At 38.3% G+C, this 20,666-nt stretch overlaps 1 protein-coding gene across 1 annotated transcript in view; it reads left to right on the top strand.

Annotated features, from left to right (window-relative positions):
• The first annotated feature begins 3,466 nt into the window (after positions 1-3,466).
• The window catches only part of LOC112144985 (nucleolar protein 4-like), an 83,494-nt gene continuing 66,294 nt past the window's right edge, over positions 3,467-20,666 (top strand). The window contains exons 1-4 of the mRNA XM_024269932.1: positions 3,467-4,136; positions 10,832-10,984; positions 14,063-14,174; positions 17,469-17,572. Coding sequence (XP_024125700.1) covers positions 3,855-4,136; positions 10,832-10,984; positions 14,063-14,174; positions 17,469-17,572 — 651 coding nt within the window. The 5' untranslated portion in view covers positions 3,467-3,854. The remainder of the gene's footprint in view (positions 4,137-10,831; positions 10,985-14,062; positions 14,175-17,468; positions 17,573-20,666) is intronic.

Raw genomic sequence — 20,666 nt, 5'->3', positions numbered from 1 at the left:
ACACACACCGCTAGCTTAGCCACAAACAGCCTGTTACCCGTCACTCTCAAACCTGAACAGAAGTTCTTCATCCACCACTTTAAGTTCAGCCTGAATGATACCAAATGATGTTTGTGGCACCACACCGTGAACAAAAGTCAGTTTGGAGTTTAAAATGTCCTAAATTACAAACAAAATGTTCCATTTAAAAAATACAACTTTCAAAGTTGCAAATAAAAATACTAAATATTTGCATTCCACATATGTTTTTTTTTCACTCAAAATATTTGTTTTGTGTTTGCAGCACAAAATGTTGTCTGAGTCGATGTAAGGTTAAGACATGATCAATCTAGAGCAGACAAAAGATGGAATGGACTTCTCAAATGAAACCTCAGAACCACCGCAGACTTCTGCAGTTTAAAATAAAGGATTCTGGAGCATCAGTCTTGCTCACATGAACAGGCGAGTGTTTTACCGTCAGATGTTACACTGAGATTCACATCATTTCATGGCTGTCGGAGAGCCAGACCATTAGTGTGGGTATTTGATTTTATTTTAAAGTGTAAACATGTTTATTTTTGTGTTGTTGTTTCGCTTTTATGAATTGGTACTTTTTTATGTTGCATTAGTTCTATTATATGTTTTATTTTGCATTTCTTTTAAAAACTGCTTAAATTGGTAAATATGTTTATAATGTTTCGGCATAATGCATCGTTTTGTAAAAGACTGCAGATAGAAATGAGCTATTAGGTTACAATCTGATGGAAGCATCTTTGCATTTTAAGATCAGTGTATGTGTATTCTGTTCTGATAAAATAATAAACTAAACTAAACATACGGTCATCTAATTCACCAAACAGGAGTCAGCTATGAGTGATGGAGAGAGAAACAGTCTGAGTGATGTTTGAAAAGCAGATCAGAGACGGTTTTAGAGCCACAAACCTCACGTTGAATTCTGCTGATCGTTCCACTGATGCTCCTGTGACAAAAATATGACAGAATTTCAACAGGATTTATAACCATGATTATAACTAGTTTATTTCATCAATGTTTTATCTCCTTGTCAATCATTTATTGTTTTTGATTTAAACTGAATCTATTAAAATTAAATCGAACAAATCATTAAAAAAAATGTTGCCTTGTACTTTCTCCATCTTTCCACTAGAGGGCACTGTTCACCAAACTGATTAGGCTAAATTTGAAAAGGAAAATGAAAATGACAAAATTTAGATCAAAATTTTTAAATAATTTTCACACTTGTTCAAGAAGATTTTTATGTTCAGTTTAACTGTTTCTCCTTTTGATGTTTTCACTTTTCTGTGTCGCTGGTTTCAGAAGCTTTAGGTTAGAGAAATGACTTCCTGTCTAATTTGAACTTTATTTGTATTGTTTCAAAAAAAATCATTTTAACACAAAAATAAATAAATGTTGAAGTGATTAGTTTATATATTTTTAACCTGTGACCTTTAAAACACACAATGGAGGTAGAAACATTTACAGCTCCAATCCTTACTGTACATTACAGAGTGCAGAACACTTTCTCCTCTCAAACAGTTGATCCTGATCAGACAGCTCTGCTCACTCTGAGAATTCTGACAGAATATTGTTTTTAACAAAGTCACTCAATATTTCAGTTCATTTAAATACCAAAAAAAGGAAGCAAAACTTCTAAATACAATGCAAACACATCCAAATCCATCCCTAAAAACACTATTGGTTGTAGTAAACTATAAATGCAACAAACACCAGTTTAGCGAGCATTTATTATATTTAATGTGTTTTTTTCTGGTATTTATTATATTCGTATTACATAAGAAACAACTTAATTGTCCTGAAAGTAAAACGTGAAATAGCAGATTAAAAAAAGACATTAATAAAACATAAAAATAATTCTGTAAATAACTAACAGACGATTTGAACTGAAACACAACAAACATTTTGGCTTTTAACCATACAAATAAACGAAGAAAAAAAAAACAGCAAAAAAGGAAAATCTTTTACAAGCAGGAAAAAATGTGAGTTCCTCAAATACTTTTGGATATTTCACAAGTTCAATAAACCCTTTAATCTGGAAAAATGATATTAATAATCCATATTAATGCTCCACTGTCCCTGTGATGCTGGTGTCTCCCCTTATATGGTTCAATGTGAATAAACTGACGTGTGTTTAGGTGCAGGAAGTTATTTATGTTGGAGGATTTGTTGTTTTTCTCACATTCATGTGTTTTTGAGTCATTTTTCCAAACATTCCAACACAACAAACAGCATTTCCGAAAGGCATCCACCAACTGGTGCATTTGGTACGAAAATAGGAACAAAAATATATATTGAAGTTAAAAAAAAAATGTAACTTACATTTTTAGATTTTTTTTGTCAGTTAGTATCTGGTGCGCACCGGTTAATGTTTTAAAAATGTTTTATGTTTTTTAGAGATTTTTTTTCCTTCAATGTCCCTTTAGAGCACGTGTGTCAAAGTTAAGGCCCAGGGGCCGGATCCGGCCCTCCAGATCATTTCATTTTATTGTTATTAACGGCCTGATTTATAATTTTCACAAAATATATTTTAATAGAGAATGAAATACTGAAAGTTATTTAAGGTTTTGTTGATTTATTCTGGAGTAATACTCCTGCCTGTTTTTATTCATAGTAATGTTCAAAAGTTACATTTTTAAAATGTTAAAAATAGATTTAGTGGTGCAGTAAATTTTTATCTTAAGGTCAGAATGAATAAATATCAACTCTCATTTGTATCATTCCGTCTACATCGCCTCCAAATCCACACAGAACCAGAATCTTCCAGGAGTCATAACTCTGAGGTCTGCAGTCACTGATTCATGTTAGAACTCCTGATTTCACAGCTGCAGAAGAAGAATTTCACATTATTTCCTGTCAATTCCACAGACATTGTCTTGAATTGTCTTTAATCCGTCAGTGTTTCAGAATGACTCCGTGAATCCTCAGACTTCAGAAGTCGAGGCAGATTTTAGAACCATGAGAAGTGTTGCTAAATGAAGAACAGACGAATTCTCCAACTTCCTGTGATGGTTGTGTTTGTTCAGGGAATCGACACCAGATCTGATTGAAACCAAAAGGATTTTTCAATATAGAAGTTCAAGACTGCTTGAGATAAAAGAAGGGTCACATAATCCAGATTTCCTTGATTAAAAGGGTCGTTAGTGTCATTTTAGTGCCGTTTGGAGGAACATCTCCAGATTCCAGCAGTCAGCATCCCTGTTCTGTTTTGTGTGGATCTAGAATCCATTCAAAGCTTTGAGACTTTATTCCGGTTTACATTAAAACCAGACTCAGACTGTTTGTCCCGAAACAACATTTCTGTTGTTTGGGCTGCACCTGCAGGAGAACCTGTTGCGTTCGCCTCGTGCACGCTCCCGCGCGCCGCCCTGCACCCCCCAGGTGGCTCGGACCGTCCGGGTCTCTTGTCCCGCACTCTAAATTTGTTGAACCTGCTTCTTGAAACGGGCCCCAGGTGTCTCCCATCAGAAGTCAGGATCTGAAGATCTGATCTGATCCGGGGGTTATCCGGTCCCCATGTTAGAACCACTGCGGGTTCTAACATGACCGCGCGGGACCGTTTCCCTCCTGTCGCCCCGCAGAACCGGAGCGGGTGACGGAGCGACCCCTCCTCCTCGCGCGGGACAGGGCGCGCGGCGAACAGGTGTGTCTGAGCACGCGGGCCAGCCCGTCCCTCCCCGAAATCCCCGTCCCCATGAGGAGCTGACGGTTCCGGTCGGAAACTTCTCCTTTCCTCTTTTTGGTGGCGGAGAGTCCCGGCGCGTGCCCGCGGAAGCTGCCCGCCGGTCCGAACCTTCAACGGACGTTTGCGGCCGTTTCAGAGTCCAGCCGCTCTCTGTGTCATGACGTCGGTCGGAACCGTCCCACCGGGGACGGTCGCGGACTTCCAGAACTACCAGAACTTCCAGGACTGGTGCCTGCGGACCTACGGGGATTCGGGGAAGACCAAGACCGTGACCCGGCGGAAGTACGACCGGATCCTGCAGACGCTGCTCCACAGCACCGAGGCGGATGGAGGAAACAACGCCAAGTTCAAGTTCTGGGTCAAATCCAAAGGCTTCCAGGTCGGGACCGGGACCGGAACCGAGGACAAGGACGTGCTGTTCGTCCCCATCAAAGCGGCGGTCAGTGCAGCTTCCTCTTTTGTTTGTGGTCCTGCTGGACTCGAACCCGCCACCGGTCATTTAAAGAGCTCCAATTACCCATCAGTCAGTGCGGTGATGAGGAGTCAGCAGGACTTCGGTTGGGCGGTACCGAGTATGATCCGATACCGGTCAATGACGCCAATATCAATACAAGATCGATCTATTTTTAATCGTCTTGAATGTTTTTGTTGTTGATGTTGCAAGTTTTCTTTTACAATTACTAGATAAACATAAAAACAGAATTAAAAAAATGTTTTCAATTAAATGGAAAATAGTTTATTTAAGTAACAAACTTATTGAAATTAGATAAAAAATTAAGAAGTGAATCCAAAACATTTTACAAACCAAAAGAAACAAATAATTATGATACCAAATGAAAATCAAAGTGTCAAACGATTAAAAAAACAAAACAAAACTGGTAGATACATAAATATTTAGTAACTTTTTTAGCATTTAAATAGAACGATAAACACAGGTGGGAAGTTACTTTAAAAAACATAAACAAATACACTCAGCATTGAAACAGCGTGGAGATATTGATATCTCCCAGCCAGCAAGGCCAGGTGGCGCCATAAAGTTTGTCCAAAATATGCCCATATTCCTTTAAAGGGGCCCTACCATGAAAACTCTAGTTTTCGAGGTTTTAAATGCATTTTACTGTTCATTTCTCACTATAAAGAACCCCAAAGCGGCATTTTGATCCATTCATGCATTTAAGAGTAATCCTCTAAAAACCTGCGCAGTCTGCAGCAGCCCCTCCCATACCCACGAAAACGAGCGGATGGAAACGTGCTGATGTAAGATCGATGCTAACAGCTCCTCCAGGAAGAATCTGCTCTGACAGCTCCGCCCACCAACACTCAATTTCTCCACTGAGCTAGTGGTGATCAGCAAAAAAACTTTCATTTTAGATGCAGAATGCAGCTCCACCATAGCATGCTAGTGAGCTCCTCTACAGCAAGCTCTGCTATATCTGGCTAGCTAGCTCCACCATAGCATGCTAGTGAGCTCCTCTACAGCATGCTATCATGCTCCTCTACAGCGAGCTAGTGAGCTTTGCTTTATCTAGCTAGCGAGCTGCGCTGTAGCATGCTATCGAGATCTCCTGGAGCATGCTAGCGTGTTCTGGCAGATGTTTTCTACAGAATCTTCCGTCTGTCTTTTTGGAAGACGTTACCTTTTTACTCTGTTATTTTATTAGAGGATTTGATCCAAAATGACAAACTTAATTTAGGAGCAACACTTTTCAAGGTCAGTGCTGAAACAGAAACGTAGCAGTTGTAGGTAATGTCACAGGAGGATAAAATGTATTTTTGTTTCAGGAAAAGCTGCAGAAAAGTGTTTTGTCTGTGTGAATGTAGGGACCTCTGTGTGTATTGTTGTGATCATGTAGAGCTGACTTGTGTCTCCGCGTGTTTCTGCATCTGTTGAGGATTGGCCGGTGCTGACTGTCTATCAGTGATCTCTGCTCACTCTAAGAGCCCCTTACTCTGTCAGTGTGCAGACCCCACATTAACAGAAATCAAAGCTCTGCCCTGTCTGTGTACATGCACTACCCCCATGTGACCTGAAGCCCATGTCTCCAGACCATCACTTCACACAGAGGTCACGGGGTAGGTCTGGTTTTAGCCTGGTAACACATTTAAGCATATTTGAATGATAGATTTTAGACCTAATACTAAAACAGACTTATTTAAAATGGGATTTTAGGGAGAAATTTTACATATGATCTTTTCAAGTTTGGATAAAACCTCTGGTGACCTTGAAGGAACATCTACTGACTAATGGATGAGAAGCTTTCCTCTGACCGTCCACTGGGACGGGTTCATAACTGCTGCTATAGCAATCCTGCATGCTACAACGGTGCTCATGGCAGCTAACTGCTGGCGGGCAAGCCGAGGAGCTCCACTGCCCAGGGACCTGAAGCCTGAGCAGTAGACCTCGCTAGCTCTGGCACAACGTGGGGAGCGGCGACAGCTTTCAGCTCTACAGGAGCCTGGGAAATGGAGCTCACCTGCTCGCTAAGCTGCCACCAGGCGGCTGACTAGCATAGTCGTCGATCCAATTGTTAATAATGTGTCTCTGATAATGGAGTTAATAATGGGTCTGTTAGGTGGAGGTATCTTCATATATGGAGAGTAAACTATCATTAAACTATCATTAACATATACAGTACAGATCTGATGGATCAGCCATGTGGCCTGACTTTGGACCTGTGCAGATCTGTGCAGTTTGACTTTGGGCATGCGCAAGAAGAATTATTCAGTCCAATTGTGTAACTTCTTTTGTCAACATCAAAATAAATGTTTCCACTAATTTAATTATTTTAAAAGGTAATAATAACTGTTAACATTTCAAGAGACAATCTAACCATAAGTACTGTAAAATGCTTTTAACAGAAGTAGACACATTTTATGAATGCAGGGTACTGATTGGCTAGCTGTAGTGATCGGATAGCAACACATGGTTTGTAAAAGTTAAAATCTTTTAGTTGGAACTATCTCTTAAATTGAATTCTTTAAAAAAGCCGCAGTCATGTGGCAACATAGACAAGAAACAATAAATCTCTTTTTCTCTTGTCCCAGAAACAGTTGTCCTCGTTTTCAACTTGAGTCACTCTCATTTGTTTCTGATTCATTCTTTTCTGAGATTGGCTGGAAAAGGTCACATGACCTGAGCCAGAGTTCATATGCAATGCTGATGCACAACAGCACTTTTTTGTGTTGTGAAACAAACTTCTCCTGAAAGTTGTAGGGCAGCAGAAGCTTTGAATTAGCACTTTGGTAGAAAATGTTCTCCTCATAAAAGTTGCAGGTGTACAACAAGTTTCATTTGTTTGGGGGAGCATTTTGACATTTTATGAGTAAAATTCCAACTTTTTTTATTGACTGTTTTCCTTTTCACAAACTTGGGAGAACCCAGTGAAATCTGAAGATACTCGAAGAATTGAATAGAAAAAACCTAGAAAAGTTGCATTACCTGCGATAATGCTAGTGTGAACGCTTTTTGCTGAAAATGGTGATGCAATTTACCTCAATTGCTGAAGGGGTTTGCTGAAAATGCAAAAGCTATTTACAAAATGTTAAATATGCTAATAGACAGGAAACTTCATTAAAAAACTATAAAAGGGCGATGAAATTTCTGAAAATGTTGTAGTAAAATTGCCCAAAAATCCTGCCAGTTTTGCAAAAATATTTAGTGTGCTGCTTAAATATGAGCTAAACTCCAAAATAGCCCAAAGAACCTCAGGAGATGCCAAATTATCCAAAAAAGCTAGCTTGTTGCTTAACTACTAGCTAAACTCAAAAATAGCCTAAAATTCATCAGTAAACTAAATTAGTCAAAAATCTCAAGCCTGTTGCTAAAATACTAGCTAAACTCTAAATTAGCCTATAAAAACCTCAGTACATAACGAATTAGCCAAACATGTTAGCATGTAGCTAAAATACAAGCTAAACTCTAAATTAGCCTATAAAAACCTCAGTACATAGCAAATTAGGCCAAACGTGTTAGCATGTAGCTAAAATACAAGCTAAACCCTAAATTAGCCTATAAAAACCTCAGTACATAACTAATTAGCCAAACGTGTAAGCATGTAGCTAAAATACTAGCTAAACTCCAAAATAGTGCGAATGCTCACTAAGCATTCACACTATTACAACTAAGATGAAATGATTTTTTGTTTGCTTTCAGTTAAGAAGATTTTATTGTGTGGGTGTTAGCTCATTTCCCACCAGTGTTCTTTGTTGCCATGGTGATCAGACCCCTTTACAAAACCAATGGGGAAAATAAATGAACACCAGTCCTAATTAGGCTGCAGGGCTTCAATTACCGTCATCATGCTGCCTTCTCCTTCTTGACCTTCTCATCCCTCCCATCACTCTCTTCTCAGAGCTTTCATTCAGACTGACATGTTACCTCCAACCAGAAAAGCACTGCACCCCCCACCAACCACTGACGGGTCAGAACGTTTCCATCTTCCACATGTTCCACAGCATTCTCATGGATTAGACTGCAGTTTTCCACAGGTCGGGTTTGTTTCTTTCTTTTTCCAAAAGGAGCTGCGTTTGGTGGCGATTTACTGAATTCACCACGATTGTGAAGCAGCTCCTCCAAAAGAACGACGCTCACCGCTTTTAGTTCATTCTTTTTTTTAGCAGACTCTGTTTGTTCAAGAACACGAGAACTGCTTCTTCTTTTTTATCTGTGAGTCTTCCTCTGTCTCATTCATTCTGTGTTCCCTTTTTGATTAATATGGACGTCCTGGTTCTCCACAGAAGCCTTTTCAACAAATCCTGTATTTTATTTCATAATCAATTCTGTTTTTGTTGTTTTGTCTTTGGCTGAACCAATCCTTGTCTAAGTATTATGAGATTCTGTTGTTTTGTTAATGTTGTTTTTATGGTTTTGTCATTCTACAAATGTATGGCAGGTTATAGTATTTTTTAGCTACTCGCAATGGACACACAATAGTCTCATCTGATTTGTGTTTGTATAATTCTTTATTTGTTACTCATACAATACACTTTCTGTGTGTACTTGGAATTGTGGTTTCACATGTACAAAAATGACAAAATACAAAAGAAATTCAAAATACAGTTTACACACACACAACTTAAGATTACATTGGCTTTAACTAACTACACATACAAATCTTTAAAAAGTACACACAAATCTCCAGACACACACAGACACAAAATCGTATTTACACACTAATCTGATGTGAGACTCTTTTCACGTCTTCAATATTTGTCCATAAATGATGCGTTTAAATGCTGCTAGAATGCTGGGTCATCAGAGTTTTCTCATCAGCCGTTTTGAACTTAGATTGTGAACATTCTGGTGAAAACTTGACATTTTCCCACTTTCTTAAACAGACATGCTCAATAATTAATATAAAAAGTCTAAATATGCGTTTTTAAATCTGCGTTTTAAAACAGGCCCCAAACTCCCTGCTCTGCTCCATTCTGATGGATCCACTTACAGACAAACACATCCATGAACGTCTTTGCTGTCCTCGTCTGAGCTGGAATCTGGATTTAAAACTGTTCGTCTGGATGGCTCTGATATTGCTCACCATTTTTTGCACTAATGTGAGGGTCTGAAAACTAACGAGAGAAAGTGCAAACAAAGGGATGATGGGACATAAGTGCTGGCTTACTCCGCACCAGTGGTACCACTCACAACTCAGAGGTGATTTTCCGATGAGCTCCTGCTGAAACCATGATGGGAGTGGGACTTTGAAGTTCCGCTGAAGGATCTTGTTCTCCACCGTGGTGTTCTGACCCTCTGATCATACTTGAGCTCATCTGACCTGAAGTTCATGATAGTCTGCAGAAATGAAGAACATCTACCGGGACTGCGGTGTCTGTCCAAAGCTTTTGTACACTGACGTGGTTCTGTTGTGACGAGCTGCTCTCTGAGACTTTGGGTGTCTGTGTTGTGTTTGTTCATGTGTGTGCCTTCATGCAGGCTGTAAAATATGAAGGACAGGGAGATGGGAAAGGTTAACCGGTCAACTGGTGTGTTAGCACACTTCAGAAAAATAGAAACATCCATTTAGGTTAAAGTTACAGCAGGAACAGTGACAGAGATCAATACTATATTATGTGTTTTGATTAACATTTTCTTAAGAAGCAGGCTTGAAGTGCTAAATATCTTTGCTCTAACTGCTTATATTTTCGCAGGAAAAAACTGAAGTTTCTTAAAGGGAAAAAGTGGAATCTCTGTTAAGAAGTATGCAAACATTATCGCAGCCTGATTATAAGAATTCTTTCAGTTTTGTTACGCTCAGAAAGACAAGCATCCAGCGGTAAAAAAGTTTTACTTGTCAACTATAAAGTCTTCATGTTAAATTGAAGATAAAGTTCTTGTGTTGAGTTGAGAATCCCATCTAAACTAATAGCAAAATGTCAGTTTTACATCCTTCACTTTTAATATCTTCAAAAATATTTAAACTTCTGTAAGAATCACATAATTTGGGGTGTAATGTTTGCTGGTTTGATGTCTCTACATTAAATTTATTTTTCAAAACTGCAATTTGAAAACAAGTCTGAAAGAAACAAAGCTTTGCACACACAAATACCACAGTTGCTGCAAGTATTTATTTATTTTAATTGTCAAGGATTAAATAATAACCACCTAAAAAATGTCATAATAATAATACTTCTCTCTAACTGGGACACAAACCCCGACTTTTGCAATGTCAGGCAACTGTGCTAACCACTGTACCATCATTTGAGACTCTTCCTTCAGCGTGGTAGATGTTCTGACAGACATCTCCAGTCTTATGTGATATTTCCATTGTTAAGGGTTTAAAGAAAGGAAAATGAAAAAAAAATCAAAAACAGACAAATCTTTGTTTTGAGTCCGTTTTTTTCCTCCTCTTCCTTTATTTTTGACCTTAAAGCTGTCCCTAAGAACTTCTTCTTTTGCTGCTTTTCATCCTTAAAGTTTAAAAGATGCAGGTGGTAGAAAATGATCTTAGCCAGAAAAAAATTCTATTCTCTAAGAGATGTTTTCTTAAGCTAAGATTATTTTCCTTTTGAACAACTTTCTCGATAAGTCAGAAAATAAGACAAGTTTTCTTGAAACAAGAGTCTACTTTGTTGAAGTTCAGGTTCTGTTGTGCTCTGCGTTCTCTGTAGAGGTCTAACCCCACATTCTCTCTTCAGTGCGTGGAGGAGCCATCACACGGTGACTCGTCTCTGAAGCGCGTGGCGGTGGTGGAGGACTTCTTTGACATCATCTATTCCATGCACGTGGAGACCGGCGCTGATCCTGGGAAGACGCCAAAGCACGCCGGCCAGAAAAAGACCTACAAAGCTGTGAGCACGCCGCACGCTGACGCAGGACCGCTGGTCTTTATTCCTGTTCGTTAACATGTCTGTCTGCCGCTCATCAGCATCCAGAACAGTTTAGTGTTAAGTTAACCAGACTGAACTGTCTGGATGCTCCTGTGTCATCTGCTGGTTCAGCTGCTGATGCTGCCCTCTGTTGGTAACATGAAGGAGTTCCACAGACGGTGATGTGAAAATCTGCTTCTTTGCATCAATTCCTCTCTCGTCTGCTGGGTTTTGTCATGTTTTATGCTTTAAAAGTTGAATTTTGTTTCTTTTTCTTACAGATACATTACAGTACAGATTATAACTTTTTTACTTTATTAAATTTGTAATGAATTACTTCTGTTTTATCTTTGAGATTCTTTAGTCAATATTCTAACAGATTTGGAATGTAAGAGTTTATGTAATGATCTGGTGATGCAGGTTACAGCTTTAGTCTGTTCACAGATTTTCCCAGACTTTTATCATTGTTTTCTATTTTATTAAGAGATTCTCCAAGCAAAACTGTGCTAGACAAAGTGAGCACGATGTGGAGAATTGTTGCATGTCGTACAAATACAGAATGGACCTCCGAAAACCATCAGACTCATCTCCAATCACTCCAGACGGACCAGAGGAACAGACTAAATATGAACTCAAGCTTTTCTCTCTCCAGTCAAGAAATTAGACAGCAGTTTGTTGCACTGATGAATTTATTCCTCTTCTTAGTGCACAAAGTCACCGTCAAACTAGCACACAGATAAATAACTTCAATACAAATTTTGCTATAATAAATTACATGAACAAAAACTGAAAACACGAACCTCGCCGGCCGCATTCACCAAAGAAAAGCAAGAAAAAGTTTCCAGACAGCTTCATAACTCTTAAAACTTCTTTTCTTCTCAGTCTTTATGTCATAAGTCATAACTTTCCATCTTCTTTGCTTGATCTCTTTTGTCATATGGAACTCAACAAGTGACGTCACAACAAAAGTTTTCTCTGCTCAACACAGTCTAACAAAGACTCCGCCCCTCAGAAATATACAAAATAAAATATATAAATATGCAAAATAAGAAACAGACAAATTAAGAACAAATGCTGACATTCTTATTGTGGCTGTTTAAAGCTTTTTGTTGCTTCATCATTGTTTTGATTGCAAATATTAAAAAAAAGGTTTTTCTTTCCTTTAGTTCTTCTGTTCTTTCATTGTTTCATGTCTTTAGCAAAATAGTCTATTTTTTACCATTCTGTTGATAACTGTTCCACTCACTGAGCAATCCTTTCAGCAATTTTTTTTTTGTAATTTTTTTTAGCAATTCAGCAAATTTGCACCAATGTTCTCATCAGAATTACAGACAGCAAACTTTATGCTTCGACCACCGTTTTCCTCACGATGGATACAAACGTTTGCAGGAGAAAATGGTCAAACCTGGACGGGGCTGCAGGAAATACTGAGCCTGACTGCTACAGTTCAGGAAGTGGGAAAGTCGGGGTTGTTTGTGTTGACATCCTATGGTGTCACGTGCACAGACTCACGCACAGTCCAGGAGTCTACAACCTGCAGCTCCTGTCAGGTTGTCTTCCATTTGTCTTCTGCAGTCATGTGACGCATCAGTCAGGACTGTGCAGTCGGAGGAGTTCAGAGTCATGAGGGTTCACACCATGCTCCATGGCTCAGTTACTTCTCTGTTCCTGTGAGTCTTCACGTTTTCCATCCCCTGACACTGAAACCCAGTTTATTCTCTGCTGCTCCACCACCAGCCTCTCTGTGCTGTCTTGGCAGTAATAGCGAAGCGACCTTCAGGTTCAGTTATTTACCTCTTATTAGTATATTAAACTTATTTATTACAACCTAAAGAGTGACTTTCTGATTTCATAGACTCACACACTGATTTTGTGTTCCTCACATGTTTAGTCCGGTTTGTCTGCAGAGCCAGCATCTGTCTGTGCCGTTGTGAGTTAAGTAGAGTCACTTTAACCTGCTTTTTATAGGCAGAGTGATTGATTTAGTCTGTCTGAGAAACACCAGCCTCCAGTTCTGTTTGGTCTGCTTTCTGCTTTTTTTTCTCAAAATAGATATTTCTATTTTTATGGGCTTAAACTTACTAAAGCTTCTGTAATCCTCCATGCAGTTCTTTAGCTGTACCAACGTTGTTATCAATCCTTTATACACAAAACCTCTCATCTAAATGTAAAATATCACATTTGTGACTTTTGTTCTATTCCTCAGGTTTTACAAAAAGAAAAAATAAAAGTAACACAGGAGTCATGTGACCCGTTAACGGTCTTTGAATTACTGTAACTCTTCAACCATTACAGCAATTAATCACAATTGATTGGACTCCACAGCTGAGAATAGCAGCTTTGCACCGATAACCATTTTCTACATTTTCGTATCAGTTCAGTTTTATTAATATGGCCCAATATCACAAAAATATTGCCTCATTGGGCTTCATGCCGGTAATTTTACAGAAGCAGAAGGTCAGTCATAAAATATAGCTAAAAACTAAGCAGACTTAATTAAACAGGTTATCCCTGTCCTTAGAAAACTCCTAAAAAAAACCTGATTCAGGAAAAAAGAAGAAACTTCAGGGATTTACACCTGAAGGAGAAATCCTCTTTCAGGATGGACAGAAGATTTACTAGGACTATTAAAGAAGAATTAGCTTATCTTTTCAGCTTTGCAGAAACTATGTCCAAGAAAAAACATGCTTTTGGATCTAAAAACAATATTATAATAATTTAAAATCCACTCGGAATGCTAAAAGTGGATCAAAATAACCACAAAATCTTTCATGTGCAGCTTTTCAACCGCGAACATGATAATTCCAGTAGATTTTGAATGAGAAAAGCGGCGCGAGCCGCTTTTCTCATTCAAAACCTCCAGGAATTATCATGTTCACAGTTAAAAAGTTACAGTAAATCAAAGAACATAAACACTAGAGCTCCGGTGATGTTTAACTGTCAAATTCCATCATTTCATGCTCCTTTCAGCGGTTTTCTGAAGAACATTTAAGGATGTTTTGGTCATGTTTCTAACTCATTGTTTCTCTTTAGTTTTCCTGATGGTTTCTTCATTTTCAGATCGCAGAGACGTACGCTTTCCTGCCCAGAGAGGCGGTGACTCGCTTCCTCATGACTTGTGGAGAGTGTCAGAAGCGGACGCATCAAGGCGCCGCGGGACAGGACTGCAAAGGTACGAACACGCGGGAGACAACCGTGACCACGATCCGAGGGATTTCCTGCAGTTTTCTGTCTGTAGCAGAAGCAGTTATGATCAAGCTGCAGTTTTACTAAATAAAGTGAAACACAGAAAACAAAGCAAAAAAGTATCGATAACTCTGAATCAGTTTTAGCTCCGTGTTCTGGAGGGGGAGGGGCCAAATTACAAAATGGAAAATGCCAATCTGGTATTTTCCAATAATAAGCATGAAACTATATTATCAAACTCTTCTTAACATCAGAGAGCTGGTTACTGCAGTAGAATGGGTTTGATGTGTGGAAAAAACTTTTGCATTTAATCCTTATTTCAAGTAGAACTCTTGGTTTTTATCTGTTAAATTAAATGTTTTTTCTCTGAAGTTAAAAACTCTTCTTCTGTTTCCTCATTCCATTTTTTACTTCGAGACTTTAGAAACAATTACTTTAATTGTTTAATGAATTTATCTTCCTAAGATCCAGCCAGATCTATCAGTCTAATTTAAGTCTTTCTGTCTGGAACTAATTGAAAAGATTCGACCTGTACCATCAAAACTGTTTCAAAATTAGATAAGTCGATAATCAAGGTAGGTTTATTCTATCAGTGGCCGTGATAGGCTCCAGCACCCCCGCGACCCCGGAAGGGAAGAAGCGGACAAGAAGATGAATGAATGAATGAATGAACTAAGTTCAGCACGCTGTCTTATGGGGTTCAAATGACCCCACTCCCAACATACCAAGGACAGCACAAGGGTCATTGGTGGGTCAGTTTAACCAACAAAAACACAACACAGAGCAACACATTCGAGTATTTCTGAAACAAAGACCAGTTTCCAGTAAATTGAATATTAAAGACATTTTCTGAATGAAGTACAACTTATCTGCTCATCTATTTTTATGTGTGTGAATATTATTTTAGATTTAAAAAAAAGTGATACTCTATCTCCTCACACCTGCATCACACGGCTCTGTTTGGAAATGGAAATATCCAGAATGGAATGTGATGGAGAAGATTTCTCTAGAGAGTGTAATAATCTATACATATGATGAAAACCCTCAAATTCTCACACATGCACGTCTGTGTGTGAGAGACAAGACGCAGGTCCCCACCAGTAACCAAGAACAAGAAAAAATTAAGATTTTAAAATTGTGGAAAGTTAGTGAGCATGTGTGTGTTTGAGTGCTAAAAACCTAAAAAGAAAAGGAGAAAAGGTGGGACAAAAATATGCCTACATTTCCCTAAAAATGTGAAGTCCCCACTTGTAATCTTCCAGTCAGGAGTCCCCACGTTGCAGAAAAACGTGTATGAGTGTGTGTTGTGGCACTCAGAGAGCAGCTAATTGCCTCAGGACACTGTGGGGGTTTCAGCCTCATCATGACACAGTCTCAACACCATCTTTATCGCTATGCTAAGTGTTTTTCACTAAAGTTCAGCTGTGAATTATTAAATGCAATTAATCAGTGTGGACTGGAGCTCTGTTTAATTGACACCGACAGCAGGATGAGATGGGCAGTGTGTGTGTGTGTGTGTGTGTGGGGGGGGTCCTTTGTGTCAAATAAACAAAAAGATTCTCTTCTGTCTTCTTACTATTCTATTTTTTTAACATAAACACGATGCTGAAAGCCCAATCACAGTTTAACTTCAGGAGTCGTCAGTTGAAATCAAGAGTCTTTAACCCTGAAGGGTCAGTAGGTCACTTCAAACCAGGCCACACAAATAAAAACTTTAACATTTAAAACAATTAACAATTAAAACAGCTGGTAACAAATAAAACCTGAAACCTCCAAACTAGTACTTAAAATCGATAAAACAAGAGAATGGATCCACATTTGACAGACAAATCCAGGATTCTACTCAAAATATGCATAAATAGTTATTTATTTATTGACTGACTGACTGACTGATTGATGAATTGATTTTTCTCACACACCAAGCTCTGGATTACAATGCAACGACCAACTCTCTAATGCTACAATGATGCTGTAATAAACTAGCATTCATGTTTATTATGATATTTAAATACCAGTTTTAGTGACAGTTTGTCAGGCGAGGCTGAAGTTTACATTCTGTATTTAATTATTTAGCTTTGACAGTGTCGGTTAAAATGAAAAGAAAGTTGATAAACTATAACTGGTTGTTCACAAAATCTACTTTGATTGATTGATTGATTTATTTCAAGCATAGATTGAAAAAACACACAATTATTTCAAACTCATTACAGAAATAATGAAACGCATTGATTAGATAATAGAAAACGGACAAAAATAAAACATAAAACACACTTTTGTCACATTTGGTTCATTCATGTTTTATGTTTTGTGATAATTAACTAAAGTCAGTAGAGTTTGATTGATTCCTTGAAAAGGAGTGAGAAGAAACAAACTTATTTCACTGTTTTACATAATTATGTAATCCGGTTTTGATCAGATCAGTTGGAATTTTTTTTCTTTTTTTAAATTCCCAATAGCAAAGGGAAGTACTTTACAAATAACATTTACACTGACTGCCCGGTTTTTCCGTTTTCTTAAAGATGAATTCTTAAATTATTAAAAACTTTGATTAATCTTTTAGCGCTGAAGGAAAATCTGAGCCTGAACTGAGTTCTTAGTGCTGAAATATCTCAAATATATTAAAAGGTAAAATTATATTTTTGCATTTAATTTTTTTAATCATAAAAAAACTTTTAAACTTTTTGTTTCATTTGACTATCGTTCTCTGAAAATAGGTCCCCATTCTCAGAGGTCCAAATTGATCCTTTTCACGTGACGTCACACAAAACGCCAAAGTAACTTCCGGTTTACAGGTTTAGAAGGTCAAAGCTGACAGCTGAACGCTGTTTAAAGCAATTTGTACATTTTTATGTTGAGATTAGTAAGGTCACCTTTTATTATTTAATTAAAATTGTGTCGAACAGAGTTCAGTTCTTTGTTTTCCGGGTCTAAATCCATTAACTGGAAGTTACGTATCACTTTCACAGCGTGAGACGCTTTTCTCTTTCAGAATCTACTCAAATTATCGTGTTAACAATAAAAAAAATGCAGTAAATCAAGGAACATAAACACGGAAGCATAAAGAGAGGTAATATTCAACAAATTCAGATATACTAACATGTACAAACTAAAAATCCACGTTAAAAAAAGAACTGAGAATGGAGGAGTCGATCAGAACATCACCGAGACACCTCAACAGAACCTTCATGAAACCAGACTGACCGTCGACTTCTGCACAGCAAAGAGGATTGGTGTTGGTCAGTCAGACATTTGAAATAGTTTTCTCTTTTTCTTTCTGCAGAAAACAACCTTCCAGGCTCCTTCGTGTCAGAGGAGGTCGACTACAACCTCCCCATCACGAGCACTTCCATGAAGATGAAGCAGCAGCTGAAGCTCAACACAAAGGTCTGTGCAGACGAACACGCCGCTCTGCAGCGTTTGTGTTCATGAATGTGGTCAGGCTCTACAGAAGAAACACAAATACTTCAAATGATGGAATGAATCAGTTCACCATGGAGTGACTTCAGTTAAAAAGAAAAAATGATTATTGTTGCCCCTCCCCCACATCATTCTGTTGTTCTTTTTCCCGTTTCTGGATTTTAGGAAGTACTGCAACTTCTTGCTTTCTCCTCGTCTTTTTCGTCTTTCACATTACAAGGCTTCATCTTATTTTTAATCATTGGAAAGTCTTTCTCTACTTGGAATATTCTATGTGCAAATCTGAGCTGTAAAAACTGAGATCCGTCATGGAGAGGTTTTTTTCTAAGCCCCTCCCCCTTGATGGGTCTCCTCCTTGTTCAGGAGAGGGTGGGGGTGCACGTGGGTCCCCTAAGCCTCGTTTCCACTGAGCGGTCCGGTCTGGTATATTGAGCTTTTTCATTCTTAAATGGACCCATTAAACCAGGGGTCTCATGCTGGCGGCCCGCGGGCCATTTGTGGCATACTTTGACAAACCTACAAATTTGAATTTGAATACCTAGAAATCTCATAGAAGTCTTTACGAAAAACTTGTGCGCGTTGATGCTCGCTAGATTTTTAAATATAGACCACAATGCATTGCATGTGAAAAATTTTTGTAAAAAAAAAAAAAAGGATGTTTAAATGTATTTTTTAATAAATCATCCACATTTTCAGCGTCAGAACAAAGTGGAGTCACAAATAGACATTATAAAATGATCGTGTTAATTACATTTCACTTTGTAAAATCGGTAATGTCATACTTGTTAAAAAAAAAAGTAGTGAGCGTGATGTCTGAATAGCGTTTAAATTCCAAGGCTAGATCACGTGTCAAAGTCAAGGCCCGGGGGCCGGATCCGGCCCTCCAGATCATTTTATTTTATTGTTATTAATGACCCGATGTTATCTTGAGCTCATTTTTAACTTGAATAATTTTGACAAAATATAGTTTTATGTAGAGTAAAATATTGAAAGTTATTTAAGGTTTAAGTTGATTTATTCTGAATAATATTTCTGCCTTTTTATTATTCATAATTCTGTTAAAAAGTTACAGTTTTAAAGTTTTAAAAATTGCCATTCTGCTAGATTTATGGACTATTTTGCCATTTACGAAGATTTTTTTAGGCTATTTTGGAGTTTGGATAATATTTCAGCTACATGCTAGCTGTTTTGGCTAATTTAGGCTTTTTAAAAATGTTTTTCAGGCTGTTTTGGAGTTAAGCTAATATTTATATGCTAGCTGTTTTGGCTAACATAAGTTTTTTTTTGTCTAATTTGTCATTTAGCTAATATTTTAGCTGGCTATCAAATTCAGCGTTTTCAGCTATTAATTTCAGCATCTTAAGCTTACAGCATTCACACTAGCATTATCACAGGTAATGGTATATATTTAGGTCATAAATATGTTACAAGTTACAGTTTTAAAGTTTTAAAAATGTTAGTTTTAGAGCGTTCTATAAATGTTTATCCTGTTCGGCCCGTGACCTGAGGTGTGTTTTGGGTTTTGGCCAGTTGTGTGATTGAGTTTGAATCATCTGCACTAGATAGTCCTGCACTTTATAGTGTTTTAGTAGTCAGGGATTAGGGAGGGAATTCAAACAGAGCTCTAGAGTTATTGTGAACACCGTTGATAAAGTCTAACAGACTTATCTCTGACTGATGTTTTTCTTAATGCTCCTTATATATCACATACATTTGAATATATATTTTGGGGGGTAAAATAGAACTTCAAATGTTGTAAAATCTTATTTTTCTTCATTTTACCTGGGTCACTTTAAAATTCTACCACTGTTCTTAGATGGACACCGTAAATATTTCATTAATTTGGTCTTGTTAGCTTGGAAATCTGTCATATAAGTAGAAAATAAGAAGGTGTTTGTCCCCGAAAACCCAGACTGAGTCCCTCTTAAAGACTGAGAATCCGTCGCCTTGTGAAAGAAAGCTTTTTGCTGCAGTGGTTTGAATACAACTCAATAATACACGAGTGCACTCATGGAAGCGGACTGTGGGGATGTGAACAAAGAGGACACATTTTGTTCTGTTCTAGAGGAGCCACAGAACAACCAATGACATGAAGGGAGGATGCAGCGCTGCAGTTTTGAAGTGAGAATTTAACACTGGCTCCATTAGCACTCATCCCGAGCATCGGCTCATCTGTCCATCCTTTTATCTTCTCCTCCATCCGCCCCTCATCCCAATTCAATAAAAGGAGGAAATTAGCCGAGATGCTTCCTGGCAGGGGATGGTGGGCCGGCAGGGGTGGGGGGAGAACATGCACTGTAGATGTGGTAAAAAATGGGAAGAGAGGGAACAATAGAGGGAGAAGGAGGATGTAGAGTTGGCAGGGCGGGGCTCTGGGAGGCTGAGGGAGACAGAAGATGAAGATGGACTGAAGAGAGGATGTGAGAATGTGTCCATCTGAAAATGAAAATCAGTAGATGATGAGTGTAAGGTCAGTGTTTGTTTGCACTCATCTTCCTGTGTGGATCAGGTAGGGACTGACACGGTTCATTATATTTGATGGTCCTCCTCCTCTCTCTGCCCTTCAGTTCCCTCCAGAGGAAGCATGTTTCATTAGATTTTGAAGAAGGGGGTTTGTCCGTGCACGAGGACAAAAGGCGTGTGCTGGAGGTGTTGGGGTGCAGGAGGGGGGAGTGTGACTCTCACAAACAGAAACATTAGAATTATTGTTTTGCTGTTGTTCAAAGTGTCAAAAAACGGTTTAGAAAGAAATGAAAGTGTATCGGAGTTAAAGCGTTCTGGACATTCATCATATCCACATTTTATTGCTGCTTGACAGACAACACAAAACCTTCAAGTCTGTCAGAGTCCAGAGGAATGAGTTTAAATGAGGTGAAGAACATGAGAGTTAATGCGAAATAACACAGGATGAAATCATGAAGACACGAGGGGTATGTTTGTAATCCTGTATCTCTCACTCTGATCTAAACAAGGACATTTTTCTTTTCTGGAATCTTGTTGGAATCTCAGCAGCTGAAAACTTTGTAGTTGTTCATAAGGTATTTCTAATGTTCAATGTTTA

The sequence above is a fragment of the Oryzias melastigma genome, linkage group LG5, assembly GCF_002922805.2.
Source record: "Oryzias melastigma strain HK-1 linkage group LG5, ASM292280v2, whole genome shotgun sequence".
In the NCBI taxonomy this organism is placed as follows: domain Eukaryota; kingdom Metazoa; phylum Chordata; class Actinopteri; order Beloniformes; family Adrianichthyidae; genus Oryzias; species Oryzias melastigma.
Note: the sequence above shows the minus strand (reverse complement) of the source record. Positions and strands in the feature narration are given on the sequence as shown.